Source organism: Rhea americana, unplaced genomic scaffold (assembly GCF_003343005.1).
Source record: "Rhea americana isolate MKP2758 unplaced genomic scaffold, rheAme1 scaffold_192, whole genome shotgun sequence".
In the NCBI taxonomy this organism is placed as follows: Eukaryota; Metazoa; Chordata; class Aves; order Rheiformes; family Rheidae; genus Rhea; species Rhea americana.
This window is the reverse complement of record NW_028186061.1, coordinates 1,482-18,232: the sequence shown is the minus strand read 5'-3', so window position 1 is coordinate 18,232 and position 16,751 is coordinate 1,482. Positions and strand designations below refer to the sequence as shown.

The 16,751-nt window shown below is 42.1% G+C and overlaps 2 protein-coding genes across 3 annotated transcripts in view; one reads left to right on the top strand and one right to left on the bottom strand.

Moving 5' to 3' along the window:
- Positions 1–107: 107 nt before the first annotated feature.
- Positions 108–14,589, top strand: ARF1 (ARF GTPase 1). Of its 2 annotated transcripts, none has more exons than XM_085302772.1 (5): positions 108–258; positions 10,255–10,433; positions 10,976–11,086; positions 11,758–11,882; positions 13,004–14,589. In XM_085302772.1, the coding sequence occupies exons 2-5, from the start codon at positions 10,286–10,288 to the stop codon at positions 13,163–13,165; spliced, it is 546 nt and encodes a 181-aa protein (XP_085158898.1). In that variant the 5' UTR covers positions 108–258; positions 10,255–10,285; the 3' UTR covers positions 13,166–14,589. The 2 variants fall into 2 exon arrangements, with proteins under 2 accessions (XP_085158898.1, XP_085158899.1); XM_085302773.1 differs by lacking the exon at positions 108–258 and adding an exon at positions 623–780.
- A 1,455-nt stretch (positions 14,590–16,044) lies between these two features.
- CUNH1orf35 (chromosome unknown C1orf35 homolog) overlaps positions 16,045–16,751 on the bottom strand; it is a gene marked incomplete at its 5' end in the record, with an annotated part of 2,185 nt that continues 1,478 nt past the window's right edge. The window contains one exon of the mRNA XM_085302798.1: positions 16,045–16,235. Within this exon, the coding sequence (XP_085158924.1) occupies positions 16,045–16,235 (191 nt within the window). The remainder of the gene's footprint in view (positions 16,236–16,751) is intronic.

Here is a 16,751-nt window from a genome sequence, read left to right as displayed (position 1 = left end):
GCCGCGGCGCCCCCTGCGCGGCCGCAAGGCGGAGCCCCGCCCCCTCCGCCGGCTGGCCCCGCCTCCCGCTCGCCCTCCTCGCTTACCCGTGGTGCCGCGCGCGGGGCTGGCACTGACGTGGCCGCCGAGCGCCGCCATCTTGTGTGCCTGGGCGGAGAGAGGCTTGAGCGGCGGCGGCAGCGGCAGGGGGGGAGCCGGCTCCGAGCGGGACCGCCCGAGCACAGCCAGACCCGCGGCCCGGGGCAGCAGCCGACGCCGGTAGGTCGCCGCCGCCGCCGCCCTCACCTCAACCCGAGGCCCCTTCCCCGCCCTGCCCTGCCCTGCCCGCTGCCGCGACGGGCTGTGAGGCGCCGCGGCCTAGGCACTGAGGAGGCGGCGGTGAGGCCTTGCGGGCCCGGGCGCTGCCGCCTCACGGCCCTCGCTCGGCGGGGTGGCTCGGCCCGCGCTCGGGCTCGGGTTCGGGTTCAGGCGGGGCAGCAGGAGGTGGAAACGGCCGCAGCTCTGCGCCAGGCCCCGGCGCCGCTCCCCCTGCCGGAGGGATTAGACAGGATGCGGCGGGATGGGCCTCGGCGCCCGCCCCGCGCTGCCCCGTTCCGGCCTGCCCCGCCCGAGAGCTTTCCTGCGCTTCCTCCTTCCCGAAAACCCTTCTCCTAGCCGAACTCGCCGCTCSCGTGGTCTAGGAGGGGAGCGGAGGCTCGGGGGAAATTCCTAAGAGAGGTYATTTGGCTAATAAATCCTTAGCTGTGGTGTCAGGCTTCGTGCTAGGCTAGGAGGGCACAGGTAAGTTGATTTTTAGCCTAGAACAAACTCTTTTTGACRCCCATTGCTTGGGTTTGGTGATCCAGAAGGTCAGTTTTCCTTGGCRTGGTAGATCCCCCTGGAAGGATCTTATGCTGCGGCCAGAAGTACTATGTCCTGCCTCTGTGAGCATTTAACATGATACTTTATGGGCTGATATCCCTTGTCTGTTGAAATGATAGGCTAGCTATGAGAACCTCCTTGCGGAGGAATCCGTCTGCCCCAATCGAACATAACTAAATCTCTCTCGGGTCATAAAACTGCCTAAATGTTGTGTTTGACATTGACCTTGTTGMTCTGCTGCTAGGTTCCTGCCAAACCAAATTCCACAGGTTGATTAGAGTTGTGTCCAGAGTCTTGTTTTCAAATGTAGTTTTGTCAATAGCTAAAATACGAACTATTTATAAAATACTTTGAACTTTGTTTTGTAAGTGATAAGTCTTTCAACACCCCTTTGAAGAATATTCTGCTAACCTTATCTTTCCGGCAGAGAAATGAAGTTGAAGTGAATTGTCCAAGGTCATTTGGCAATGCAGTTATTACTATTTTTACTACCGATTTGAAGAACTTTGGGGGGTGGGGTGGGAAGGGGAATCTTCTCTAGCTGAATTGAGAATTGTTTCTTGGCTTTTCTTTATGAAATTTGTAATGAAATTGTCAGTGTGAAGTAGTCGTAGTCTAACAGCAAGGGATTTTCTGAAACTTACATTTAGGAGGCTGGTGTGATGCCACTTATTTCCTCTATTAAAAACGCGTGTTGTCTGCAGTGCTCGAGAACCCTGTTGGACTACTTTCTCATTTGTGCTAATTATACTGGGTGAAAGGGTGAGGAAACCTACCTCACTTGAACCTCTTAAAATTCCTTGTTTGCCAGGTTTATTGACCCTTCTACTGTGTCAGAGCATCAGGAGGAAAAATGGCTCAAGTAGATGTCGCTTCCACTCTGAACAACCCTTACTGCTGTGATAGTTTGATATACATAATAATTGCCAGATCATATGATAAGAACATGGAATGGAGTTATAATGTGAATGTCTGAATGCAATGTTCTGAGTATAAATCRGTGCCTGCTGTGGCATTTGGTGAATTTTGGAGTTTGTCTAGTCATGAAATACAATCTGCCCAAATCTGAAAAGGAACTGGGCAAAAGTGGTTGCATTCTTGACCAGTGCACGCAATTGCTTGTGTGCATTAGTCATGCTTGCCAAGTGAGGGGCAGGACTAGAGTTACAGTTGTTTCAAGGCAAACAAAGTGGGCGGGAGGGGGAGGGAGGAGGTAAAGGGTTGGATTTTGGTCCTCCTTCTAACTGACCGAATTATGTTATGCTTCAATTACATCTGATRGAAAACCTGCTTTAAGTAGTGGTGTTCACACATCTCACTGAGGCACTGTTATCTCATGAGGTATTGATTACATTAATTGCTGAGGAATGGAAAAGCTCAAATGCAGGCTTATAGCAGAATTTGTAGGGTTAAAGAAGCATCTTGCTTTGAAAGCAAAAGGTCAGTTTAGAAACTGCTGAGATGTGCAAAGATAACTTCYAGGCTAGAATTCTTACAGATTTCGACAGCCTTCACAAGCATTTTAATATCTTACAGTGGATAGACTTTGCAAACATAAGAGGAATAGTTTTGCTTCTTTTTRGAAATCTGTTGAAAGTTTTGCTGCTGAAATACTTTAGATCTTGTATCACAGCTAGCACTATTCTCAGCTATCATTCCCTTTCTTTAACTGAGGAGTAAAGTTTAGAACCAGCTTCCTACTAAAACTGCTGTTTTTTCTGTATTATTGACCACTTTGTTCTTTCTGCTTGCATATATCCAATTTTATTTCTTGTTTCTAGCCCATGCAAATATTGAGACTGTGGYACTTCTGCTGATGTTTTGGTTCTAATAAGACTCTGAGGTTTAATATTGCTCTTATTCATATGTAATTCATAGGTAATTAATAGCTAGTTGTAGGTTCTGCTTTGTCATTTTCCCCAAACCAAAAACCAATTTTACTGAAGCTSTCATGCAAATTTCTCCTATTTCTACTAAAAGTGTAAATGTTGATTTATTTTCCAGTTAGTGGAAATGATAACAGGTTATTTGGCTTAAATTTTAATAAAAATATTTTAGCCTCAAACTGTACAAGGCTTGCCTGAAAAAAAATGCTTTGTAATGAGCAGTTCCCATGGTAGTAAGAATATCCACTGTTTAACAGGTACAGATGTAGTTGCAGTTAAAACTTAGRTGTCACAGTTGCATTGTCAACACCACTTCTTTTTCTGAGCAGTTACAGACAGTCTGAAGGAAAGTGGTGAATGTGCTTCATCTAAAAATGAASAGTGGCTTCTGTACTTTTCCAACTGTCAGCCTTTTAAATAAAATATTTCAGGGACCAGATGTGTTTTTTGTTCCTGTGTGTTGCATGCTTTTGAGTTATGCGTGGTAATATATAATTGCTTTAAATAGCTACAGATTTTGCTGGGAAACAAGTAGCTTGCTTCCTCTTCCTCAAGGTGAGAGTAAGATGATAAATCAGCTTTGGTTTTTGAATACCAAGTTAAGCAGCCTGCCATCTCTTCTTTGCTAGACACTGGTATTTTCTTGTTTTTGCATGTTATTTTATGAGTGACTTCTTGTAGTATAGGCCCTCATTAGCTAGAGATTGATAAGCTGGAAAACAGTGCATCACTCCAAAGGAAACTTTCTCTCTTTTGTGTTCTTTTGTCCTTGTTCTGAGCTTGCAAATGCAATTGTTTTCTAATTTTCTGCCAGTCTGATCCCCATATTCTCGAAAGAATCTTACAGTATTTGGAAAATGCTGTGGGGTAATGTGTATAAACAGCAAGATGTTCAACCTATTTAAGCTGAATGAAGATGCTACGTGAGGAATAGCTGTGTTGGATTTTCTTTGCCTGATTTCTCACTGACTTGTTCTCCATTGGACCTGAACGTGCAGTGTGCATCTAGATGATTTTAGTTGGTRATTGCAAACTTAAGTGGCCAAATCTATCTAAACATTTTTGGATGKGAGTAGAATTATATAGCTTTAATTTTTGTTTGCATGACACTTCAAATCAGCACTTTATTTTCTCTAATCTTCTCTAAAAGACAAATACGTAATAACATTATCATTTAAGACACTTCCATTTCAGACATGACACAAGCACCTTTGCTGTGACATGGAGAAAATTGCTGCAGTGGTTGGTATTGATCAGTTAACATTCCCCTGGTTTTAACAGATATTACTAAAAAAGAGTGGGGACTTGCAAGGGATGACAAGCTCTGAGAAAGAGGTTTTTGAGATCACCTTTATTATGGTGGCATTTAATCCCCAAATAATCCCATGTTGATGAAGGAACCTAACATAATGGTTAGCTACTCTTAACTTTTAAACTTAATCTGTACTTAATGACTTGCAGTATGCGCTAAAGTCTCAGGTAACTCAGATGAAACCTGTTTTAAGTTAACTTAAGAGTCCTGAACACTGGAATTAAAGGGCTTGTTGATATTTAATCATCTTTCATTGAGGTTAATAGATGTGGAAGGCCAGTGAAAAACTTGTAAAATAGTTGAATATTTATATATTTGAGCAGTAATGTATCAGGCCACCATAGCTGTATAAAAAGTGTTTTGATCAAGAGTTTCTTTTTTTTTTCTTAATTTGCTGTAGCAGCACATYTAAATCTGCAAAGAAATTTCTTCAAGTTCAGCAAATGCAGCTGTATTTAACTGTCTGTGCCTGTTGAGTGGTGTTGTGAAACGGTCCTAGATTAATACTACAATTTCTGCAGTGTCTTATCCTTGTTGGATAACTTCTCACATTCTCTTATAAAACAGTCTTTAAATAGTGAAGAACARGCTGCTGAGTTCAGTTTGTACCTGGGTGCAAATTTTTTATATGTTCTTGCACATATAAAAAGCAGTTGTTGAACTTGGGAGAAAGTGGTTTTGGATTTTTTTTATCCATCATCTTTATTTATAGGTTTTATCTTTTGTATATAATATTTTGCTTTTTCTGTTTACCGTATCTTTRCATGCTATGCTTTTAACTTAAAATCTTCCAGAAAGCTGTAAAACAGACATATGATGACTGATACTGAATGACTAAATTCCAAATTAATATTTCTATTAAATACCAAATGGATTAATTCTTGGTTTCTTGTGACTAACCAGTTTAAGTGTTAATATCAGTTTAGGATCCATRTGTTTTGTTTTCAGTTGCATTAGAGGTGGAGTTATGCTTAGGAAAATGTAGAGTTGATTTTACTTTTAAACAGAGACATGTGCTTTTGACAGTAAGTTGTCTTCGTAAGCACACCAGTTTTATTTACTGTGGATATCTAAGCAACTAGAACAAGCTACAGTGAATGCTCAGTAGAGCAGTAACATATGTAATTACAGCTGTAATGTGGAGCTCAGGGTAGGGGGGGGGGAATTTGTTAAACCTGTGTCTAAAATRTCACTCTTTACTGACAGTTTTCCTGTCAGTTTTCCTTTACTGACCTTTGCTTTAGCATTGATGTTTTGATTAATTTGAACTGTAATGCTGTATGTCTCTAGTAGGTTAGTCTCTGCTTGTGAAATAGGCATTAAGAAAAAGGTATGAAAGTGCTAATGGAGATCTGATAGTTCCCAAAGTCAGCGAATGTCTTCTGTACTTCTGTATCTCAGAGTGTATAGTGAAGGGAGTAGGTAGACAATTAAGCTTTTGGGGGGATTGATTTTAATTGCTGCTAGTATTCATCTACTATAGAGAGCAGATTGACAAAATGAWTGTGCCCAGAAACCTTTGTTATACTGATGTGAGAAAATAACGCTCAGAACTTCTGCCGTGGAAGTCTTTGTGGTAAGTGGTGATATGTAGAAGTGAGAAATGTATTTTTATATTGCAGGCATAATTTATGCAATTAGGTAATGCATATGACATCTTTCACCTCAGCCTCTGATTTCATCTGCTATGGTATGTTTCAAAAAGTGATATAAATCTGAGTGAAACCAGGCCATTTGTTACAACTTTTGCTCAGTGAGGTTTGATTCATGTGCTCAAAAAAAAAAATCTTCTGGAGGTGCAAAATTAAGATTATGTGACATTTCAAGATGCAGCTATACCTTCGTTAATATATTGCACACCCTTCTGGTCACSTATCTGTGGTGTAGCTTGTTCGCTAGCATTTCAGCAATCTAGTGTGGAAATCAACAAGCAGAGCTGACTTTTCAAAATAAGCAGACTGGGTGAAATGACACTGACATGCATTAAGGCATGGTTAACTACAAAATGCTGCAACAGATTAGACATTGAGTTATCTTTAGTCTTGAGATRCTCCTCAGCTTTTATTCTGACGATCTATAATGAATAGAAGCAAGTTCTAATTTAATTGCTGTATCACTTCAGCAGACACCACAGACTGACCACTGCTGCAGACTGTTCATTCATTTTTAAACTCTGCTCGCTCTGAAGCTTTTTGGAAAAGGCTGCCTGTACTCCTAGTTGCTTATCTCAATGTATCACTCAGCAGAAAATAGGCTGTTAAATGCTTTGTTTCCTGACACAAAACTGCAGTCTTAGCGGTGAGTCTCTTTCTCGCTGTTTACCAATGACACAGTATATCTTTAACTGAACCTGCCTAACAGGTTTTTACCTCTGTGCACATCTTGAGGTGGAGTGGAATATGTTAAGGTGTGCTTCAGTGCTTGGATTAACAGTGAGAAACAAAAGTCAAAGAAGGTGATTCTATTTTGGTGTGATTTGGGTTTGGTGAGGAGTGAGGGCTTCCATTTTTAGAAACTGAGTTTGCAGTGAGGGTGTCCACAGACTACAGGTTGCAGAAATGCTGTCCCTGCTGCTCACTGGGTAGTTACTTCTCATACACAAGTCTTTCTGCTTAGCCTTATAGGTGCCTCTTTTGAAGATGTGCTGAAGTAGTAACTCGTAAGCTGTAGTCTTTTGATATTTTCAGACTTTTTTTTGAACTTGTTAAGCCTCTAAAACTGTTAATTTACCAGTTACAACATTTAATCTGGTGTAAGGGAAAATGAGAAGTTACGCTTCACTATGTTATGTAGGTGGCATATTATCAAATCTTGATATAGGCAAGACTGCAAAAGTTGAAGGTGCCTGAAAAGTGACTGGGTATCTTAAATCTCCCTGTATTTTCAGTGTGTTCATGGAGTCCTAACTGACTGGAATGAGAATTAAACTAAGCAGACTCTGCACTGAAGTACACTAGAAGTAATCGCATGATCCCTCAGCTGAGTTGTATTAACGAGTGGTAATGAAGTCATGGGAAGCAGTTCTAAACTGTGGCAGCAGTTTCCAGTGCAGTAGGGGCTGTGTTTGACAGCACGACTGGCTGAAAAAGCAAAGACCTGACTATTGGAAATAATCCGTCACTGTTTTGATAGTGATGTGGCTGAGGATTTTTATTAATGCTGAGGAAGGAACTCAAGGTGCTTATGTCTAGATAATACAAACTAATCACATACTGGCAGGGATGATGTAGTGAGAGGAGTGCGATATAGAAAAACATATAGGAATAAGCATGATTGTATACTTCACCATCTCATCACAAATGTGAACAAGTCTGTAAAGTGTTGTCAGATGGATAGGCTGATTTTCCTTTCCTGTGAGGGCAGGCAAACTTTTAGCTGCTGGTTAGAGGATGTTGCAGGTGTTGGAGAGAGGCCTCCTCTTTTGCCCCAGCAGCATTCAAGAAGCGTTCTGGTGGGAACCACAACAGCTTGTGGGAGTTCTGCAGATGGGCTTCTCTTAACAATATTTTTCCTTTTTTAGGAAATAATGATGCTGCTACTTTCCAGTAAACATCTAAACATACTTAAATACATAAAAATCTGTGGAAAAACTTCCATTCTCTATTTTAAAAAAAAGACTTTCTGGATTGCTGTATACCTTAGAGTAGCAAAGTAGYTGCAGAAGCGGTTTGGGTAGTGGGAATGTGTAAGGAACAAGAAGGAAGTGGAGAAAGTTCTTCAACCTGTCTTAACTTCTCATTCTTCACAGAAAATCAGACTAAGGAGGAGGAGTGCTATGAAAGTAGCTGAGTAATATGCTTCTGTGGCGGGGCCGGACTTGRTGCAGGAATAGTTAGTTACCAAGAGAATAAGGGTCTAATGGGATTTACTAATAATATTGGCAAGTGTCAGCAAGTTGTGAAGCCCAGAATGTGCCTTTAGCAAGGGACGGAGAGATGTTGTGAATGTAAAAGAAAAGATTAAATTGTGTTACTTGATTACAGCTGTTGACCTTGAGCATTTAATAACCTAACCTGTTAGGCTTTTAAACCTGCAGAAACTAAAAACAACAACAACAACAAACACGTTATTTGTAGGGCCTTATAAATTTGTCTTRCTGCAGAAGTTCTTAAACTCATTTTGGACGGTTATAACAGCTGTGATAACAGATAACAGTTCAAACCCAAATACTGCTTTTCAGCTGAAGTAGAAAATAGCAGCAGCCTGAACAGCCAGACAAAGGAAAGCTTTATAACCTTCCTCCTCTCCAGCCCAGCAAGACTTGCTGTTGACTGCTGAGGAGTGAGATTTCCTGCTGTCTGAAAGAGTGATTTGGATAAATAGGGACTCTTGTAGAAATGCTTTCTCTACTTTCTAATTAACTTTTCTGTTTATACAGCTTTCGTATAGTCAACTGGCAGCTGAATATTCATGGTTATACTTCAGAAATATGAAGGAAATGGTGGCATAATAAAACTTCTAAACCTTTTGTTCAGTTCTAAGCCGTAGACTGCCCTGCTTGGCTCATAGAGGAGCCAGCTTAGTTTTAAAGTTTCAATCCTATCAGGTTTCAATCATGTAAAAACAAATGCATCTTGGACTTAAGTCTGTTCAGCAAGCTGAAGTGGTATGTTTGATGTCATTCAGGAACTCTGGAGTGTACTGTGGACTTAAAGTCACATGTCTCTGCAGAGAGGCAGCTTCACAGTTTAGTGTTACAGCGCTGAATTTTTTGAGTTAAATTTTGTTTCGAGCAGAACTTCCTGAGAACAGCAGAACTGCTTAGGTCTGGATTAAATGAGGAAGCCAAACTTCATCCATTCTTAGCATCGGGCTAAATAAAGCAGASCAAGACTTCTTGGTCTGTGGTGCAGTGATTAAATTTTCAGTTCAAAACTTGTTTTAATTGTCTTAAATCGATGTGCTGTAAAGCAAATTTCTAGTTGGAATTCTGCTTCAGGCTTACAACTTCATTGTGAAGTGCTGAATATCTTCAAGGTGATTCAAATGTAATRCTACCCTTTAAGTTATGACTTGATTCACAGGAAGCCCAGCCCCTGAATGTTACACGTCCTGACYGTGTATGTTCCTACTATCTCAGATTTGTTTTTTCAGTTTCTCAGGCTCTTTTCAAACTTACTGAGACTTTCTAGATACAGTAGGAGTAAAGGTGAGAGTTGTCACTAGTGCCATGTAACATTCTCCTCTCTGCTTTGCTGTRAAGCTTTAAGGCTGCTTTATATAAAGTACTACTGTTATAGCTACTATATAAATTTGCATGTCTTATAGTAGCAGAATAATATTTCTCGTGGTGGTGGTAAGCTCTGCTGTAAATGGCATAGTAGCAAGCTTAATTTAAAAAGCTGTGGAAATAGGTAGCAGTGGATCCCATTCCAAGGGCACAGTGAGTGTTCTGTAAGTACAGAAATCAAGAGGCGACTTCCTTGGTTCCTAAAACAGGAAGYTCTGGGTATTCCTAATCCTTTATGAGCATCCCAACTGAATAGTTGAGTGAGCAAAGAAGCATTCATTTTTAAGCCTGACTCTTAATACAGTTATTAATTTTTGATGATTGAGCTTCAGTAAACATTGGCTTGCTTTCTAGAGAAGGTCTTCAACGTTAATGAAGGTAATGCGGTAATGCCGTTTTGTGTTTACACTGTGCTGGCAGGCCACTTCCTAAGGGTTGGAGAGGAAGGAAACTGTTTTGAGTAGAAGAGAACTCAAGCTGTATTTTGAATTTCCTCCTSTATTCCTCAGTGCTGCCCAAAGAAGAAACTATCAGTGCACTAAGCAACCAARATAAGAGCTTAGGTTTAAACTTCTTTTTAATTGTAGGCCAATTAGAAAAAGATCTCTTACAGTAACACCTGAGGCAGTAGATACATTACACCATGGCAGTGGGGGGCGAAGTACCTGGAGCAGTCATTTGCATCATTTGTGGTTCACCTCTGCCACAAATAAGTCTGAGAATAGCATCTGGTACTAAAACGTCTGAAAGAGTTTCTGAAAGCTTTGAAGCGCTCAGAACCACTTCTTTTAACTTGGGTAAGTTTTGGCTTCTCTGGTGTTTGTATTGCTTCAGTATGGGAAGTACAATGCACTATGTGTCTGGGTGTCTAAAGAGTTCATATTCCATTTGCTTTATTGGTGGCTGATTTGGTGGTCAGAACACAAACGGTTTTAACTTTGTGATCCTGTGATCTCTTTCTCTAGACTTACTGGCCAGTGAGAACATATCTCAACCATGGGAAATATTTTTGCTAACCTCTTCAAAGGCCTTTTTGGCAAAAAAGAAATGCGTATTCTAATGGTTGGTCTGGATGCTGCAGGAAAGACTACTATTTTGTACAAACTTAAACTTGGTGAAATAGTAACTACTATTCCTACTATAGGTAAGATTTTTTTTTCATTTATATAAGCTACTTGCTTTGAAATCTGATTCMTGTTGTTTGCAGCAGTATCTTAACTGTCACAGTGTTGATTTTAGTGACTTAGTGCTGTACCCTGATGTGCCAGTTGGTACCAAMATCCACTAAAGCTGTRTCATGAAGRCAGTGCAGMCAGATCTAAAGGCTTGGGAAGAGATTTAATGACAGTGTTTTTTTTTTTTTTTTTTTACTGCTCAATTTGGTTGTGGAAGAACGTTTTGTGCGCTGTGGAAGGGCAGTCGCCCTAATTTTGTTAAGAATGTTGTAGCATCAAGTTCAGACTGAAAAATGGAGGGTGGCTTGTCTTAGAACAGGGTGATCAGAAACAGATTCCAGAGAATCAGTGTTCGTSTGCTCTGAGGCCTTGTGTAAGATTCAGCTTGTTTTAAATATTTAAATTTTTAAATAATGTTTTCAGTGAGGAAAGTGTGACCATGACTAGGGAAATACAGTAGGTGGAGGAACAGCTATGCTTAACTGAGATTTTGCCACCATTTTTGTCCTAGGTTTCAATGTGGAAACAGTAGAATACAAGAACATTAGCTTCACAGTGTGGGACGTAGGTGGTCAGGATAAGATCAGACCACTCTGGCGCCATTACTTCCAGAACACACAAGGTGAGTCTTCACACTTGTTCAAGTAACTACAATATAAAATTTTTTTAATGCTCCTGCACAGATAATCTTGATATTTTCTCAGGGAAAAATTGTTTTTATAATGTGTGTCTGTGTGTGTGCATGTGCTCGGCTGGCTGTTATATTAAGCTAGTACAGGTTCAAAGAGGAGTGGAAAGAAATGGAGGAACCAGTCTTCCTTGTCCATCTGAATCAGAGTTCAGAATTTTGCTTTTGCTCTGAAAGCGTTGCACCTCCTCTGCCTTTACTTCAAAAGAGTCTTTTAGTACTTGTCATTTCCTACAAACTTACCGGCCCTGTGAACTGAGGACATGTCACTTCTTCTACTGGTACGCCTTTATAATGTATAATACAGACTCCTTGTCATAGGAGTTTGAACTGCTGCTCCTTGAAAATATAAAGTGGTTATGTAAATTAAACATACACTTGCAATTTTTGGAACTTGTAAGCAAACTACTTGTTTCCTCTAGCTCTCAGCAGGAGCAGACTTTTCTCTCAGACATGAAATTACAACAGGATGAAAATTGTGCATTTTGCTACATACTGTTTTGCATTATTTTCTTTTCAAAGCTTAAGTCTCACTTCTGGAACTATGCTATTGCTTGTAAATAACTTCTGGTGTTTGCTGGTTCTCACTGTTTGCTTATTTCTAGGTTTGATTTTTGTGGTTGACAGTAATGACAGAGAACGAGTGAATGAGGCCAGAGAAGAGCTTATGAGAATGTTGGCAGAAGATGAGCTTAGAGATGCTGTTTTATTAGTGTTTGCGAACAAACAGGTATGCCCAAGCAAGATGTCTTTCTGTAAGAGCTCTTGCAAACACACTGCATACTTAGTTGATACAAACTTGACGTGGTTGTTTCCAGCATAATAGGTTAGCGCTCATTAAATGCCCATTAATCTCTGGGCTCGTTGTCTTCAACAGAACTTAAATTGCCCTCCTCTCACTTCAAAAGTGCCTCTTCAAAACAGCGTTGGGTAATGAAATTTCCCATATTTTCAGTTTTAGTGGAGAATTCTACCRGTTTAACATTAGATTGGCTTGATTGGGGTGTTGTACCCACCTGAGCTTTCTCCAAGGAGGAAAGAAGGCCAGAACACCCAAAACAGGAACTTCCCTAATTCTGCAGTGGGAGTACTTGAGAGCATAACTTGTGTTGGCAGAAAAAGGGAGTTGACTTTTGCTGTACTCATGCTGAACTGTAAGCTTTACTCTCCTAGGTCACAAAGGCAGCTGAGACTATTATTAAAAAAAAAAAAAAAAGGAAAAGTAGGTTAAACCCAGATGTTACAAATCTTAAATACATCTAAGTAAACCCCAGTTATGCAGAAGTTGATAGCATCCTGCTTCATCAGTTGTGCAGGCTCTGGAAGGTAAAGAAGCCATAAGTCTTTCCTAGTAGCAGGGAAAAGTGGGCTATAAGCAGAAGTGGTGCTGGGTACCACTTCATGATAAAAGTTTAGCTTGAACTTAAATCATAAAACTGCTGTGGCAGGAACCATTTCCTGAATGGAAAGTGAATGAAAACAGTCCTTGAATTGTAAGCAGTTTTGGATCAGCACTGAGTGACATGATGACTTAATCCAAACATTTAGTCAYCTAACTTCTGGTTTTCTTAAGGGAAATAGCCCATAATACAACTAGCAGTGGGTGATCACGCTTTTAACCTTTGGAGATTTTTGTCAGTGTAGGGGAAATGACTTGAATACAAAAGTATCTACTGAGTTTCTCTGAAACAGCTTGAATGCGAAAGTAGTCTGCTAAGCTCCTCTGAAGGAGAAGCTCTTAAAAACTCTTAACTTCTTTTAATGTTGAAGCTGGTAATTAAAATTGTTTAGGAAAGCAGGCATTTCTCCCCAAGTAATAGGAAAGGAAATGACTGTGCTTATTTCCCTCAGGACCTGCCGAATGCRATGAATGCAGCAGAAATCACAGACAAACTTGGACTGCATTCTCTTCGTCACAGGAACTGGTATATCCAGGCGACCTGTGCCACTAGCGGAGACGGTCTCTATGAAGGACTGGACTGGTTGTCCAATCAGCTCCGAAACCAGAAATGAAACCATAAACCTTCCTCTTCCCTCTTTTTCCACCCCTCCCTCTTATTTCCTCCTATTCGCCCTTCGCTTTACTCTAATGTGGCAAACTGTGCTACTTTGTGGTATTGAGTGCCGGAAGCTGTTTTCATTTCTTTTGTCACAGTATATATTGCACCATGCTGTAAATGTGGCAAATACAAGCCTGAAAACAGTTAGGTTTCTTATTTAATGTAAATAGTTTTTGTTTCCAATGAGGCAGTTTCTGGTACTCCTATGCAATATTACTCAGCTTTTTTATTGTAAAGAATCAACTCACTGTTTAGTACTTGGAAGGGATTTAAGTGGACTAACATAAGGGTTGCCAGTGGTCGTTGTGCAGTAGAGCTGAATACTATCTCTGTTGGGTTGTGAGATCTGTGAGATCCATTTTGGTGGTTGGTTTTTAACCTGAATTCTGTATTTTTTTAAATAGTCAAGGAAAAGTAAAAACACTTGAACATACAAGTATGTTTGACATAACTTCTGCTGTTCTAGCTCTAATATGGTGACTTTTAATTCTTTTGAAATGGTGAAGCAATGATTGACACCAAATTAACTTCATCGGGTTAAAGTACAGATTACAATTGGTAGATCTCTAGTTCTTCATGTAGCTTATAGTATGTGCTCATATTTGTTCATACTTGTTATAAGATTTGTCAGAGCTGGTTTAGATGAGCTTTCAGACTCATCCTAAACTTCTGACTTTTGGTTCAGGTGAGGTTTCACTTCCATTGAACTTGAATAATTTCTGGAAGTCACGTTTTTAGCCTGTTGTATTTGTCTAAAGTGTTTTGTACTTTTCTTGTGTGTAAACCACTCCAGAAGGCAAACCTTTCCACAGAAAGCACAGCCTGTACTAGTCCTAAGCTCTATAGTCAGAAAGTACTGTACTTAAGTAAAAATTGCCATGAAAAACACCAAACATCTATATATAGTGTCTAGGAAAAAAAAAAAAGCATGAGAGTTTGGAGAGTCATTCCACTCTAGAAGTATTCAATCCCATTTTGGAACAATCCCATATCTGTATATGTGTGAAAACCCTTGGCATCCCTCATACTGCAAGGTTCAGATTTGCCATCAGAAAAAGACCTCTTTACTTTTCTTTTGTATTTTGATAAACACTGAAGAAGCTGGAGCTGTTAAACTTTAACTTGAGGAACTATCAGAACTGGTTTGTTTAGTGTTGTGGAAACCTTTATTGCTTTCAATACACAATTAGTAATCAACTGTTTTGTATACTTGTTTTCAGTTTTCATTTCGACAAACAAGCACTGTAATTAAAGCTATTAGAATAAAATCTCTTAACTATTTCATGTTTTTTATGCCTTGCTGTTCATTTGATCATCTTGGCAGAATCATAATGAAATACTTGTTGAATAAAAAGTTTCATGAAACTTGCACTGGTATCATGTTTTGTATCATCTTTGTACTGGGTGTGTGGTTATTTATTTTTTTTTAACTAAAGACTAACACAGAACAAATAAGTAGTGTTTTGCCATGTCAGAATTTGTATGGCAACTTCAGCACAGCTTTGGTATTTTTCAGAGAATTCCTGGGGCCTAGTTTGATTATTGCAGGTGGACAGCTGGGTACCAGCAGGTGGTAGTCAGTGTCTACTGGTCTCTCTTCATTGCCTCAGAAACATCTATCAGGCTTYTTCAGTAGTCCCATCATGGCTTCTGCAACAGATGGTCCTTCCCGCTTTTCCCACTTAATAATTGGCTCAGTGACTGACCTGCTTTGGGGAGAGGAAAAAGACCCAAGTCTGCCTGCCTTAAAAACTACCTTTTGGCTTTTTTTTTTTTTTTTTCCCTCCTTCAGCAGTCCACTCTAGCTGTGGCTTGGGGACAAAGCTGTGCTCTTGGCTGATCATCTTCAGTCAGCTACAGCTTCTCATTACTGATTGTAAAGCTCTAGCTGCTGCACGGTTGATGCTGTGTTGCCTTGACCTTCAGCTGCTTCCCCCCTCCTTCACAGGCTGGAAACCCAGAGACTGAAAGGTGCTGTGCAGGTTACGGAGCAGAACTTCCATGTGGGGCCTTAACTTGGGTAATTACCAAAGAGGACCTCAGCTGCCCCAGTGAGGAGTGGGGATTCTCCAGTCCTAGACTGACCTGGCATCTGCTTTCTGAAATGAGTGAGAGACAGCTGAGTGCTTCTGAGGATTTGGGTGCATCTCCTGGTGTCTCAGCTGTTTGGTGGCACTACATTTCTCATCACTCAACACATTTTTGTCTCCCCTCTAAACACCTAAGGCAGCAGAGCAGTCACTTAACAGGTAGGCACAGACCCTAACCCCAGTCTTCAGGCCCCTGTTGCCCTGGCCCTCACTGCCCTTGTGCAGGGGCTTGTTTCATGAAGGGGGGCAGTTCCTATCTACCTCGGCTTCTGGGGGTGCCACATTGGTGTGATGAGGCTTAAATGAGTTACCTGGCAAGGGCTGCCTGAGCACGGTGCCTGTTCCTTGCACTTCGTTTTTAGCTCGTCTCAGAAGTTTAACAGTATGAAGGAAATATTGCAGCAAGGGATTACAAAACTCTCATAGGGCAGGTTACTCTTCCGAGGCTGTTCATYGCACCTTGAATTTGCAGCGCTGAATCAGGCTATTTGCATGCCTAACCGGGCAGGACGCCTGCTTCAGCCAGTTCTGGCACGGATGCGAGCTCCGAGGGCCAGCTCTGCTGCTGACGTAACTGCGCGCCGCTAAGACAGCCGGAGCCCCCAGCAAGCCAACGCAAGCTGAAGATCATCTCCGGTCTCTGATCCCTAAAGCGAGCAGATGCCCTGCCGTCGCTCCCCCGACACGCACACACTCCACAGCAGAGCGGTTTCTGCTGATGTGAGGTCCCCAGCAATGACGGTCACAGGTGATGGGCGCAGGGGAGGCAGGCGGGGACCAGGGGCAGCAGATCCCGCGCCCCCCGCCACGTGCTGTCGGCCCACGCTGGGAGGTCCTGCTGGTACCCGAGCTCAGCAGCCTGCGAGCAGTCACGCTCGCTTCGCTTCTCGTTTGGCCTCAGCCAGGCCCGCGGGGACTCGAGCCACCCAGGCCCTAGAGGCAGGAAGGGGGGACGCTCGCAGCCGGCCAGCGGCTTGCTGGGGCCGGGAGAGCTCCTTGCTCACGGCCGGCTGCGGAGGTGACCGGGAGGAGCGGATGGATGGCCGGTGGCTTATCTCCGAGCCTCGCCTCCGCCCGAGGCCTCCAGCTCCAAGCTCCCCCTGYGCCAAGGCGATGGACGAGGAGCCGTCCCCGTCTCCTCCTCAAGTTCTTGCAGCGACAGCAGTGATTTAAAGGKCTCGGGAAAAAGCAAGGAGGGACAAGTAGGAATCTTGGAAAAAGGGGCAAGGAGAAGCTGAGCCGCGCAACGTGGGGAGCGGGCTCTGGGGAGAGCGCGCAGGCAGCACGACTTGGGGAGGGGAGGGGGGCACGAGCTCCCCGCAGGCACCGCTGGAGCGAGAAGAAACCAGCATCAGCCCCAGGAGGCAGGAAAAACCGGGCACGAGAGTCGTGGAGGAACCAACGCAGCGCCAGCAGCCCGGGGACGCAGCCAGCCGAGGGGACAAGGAC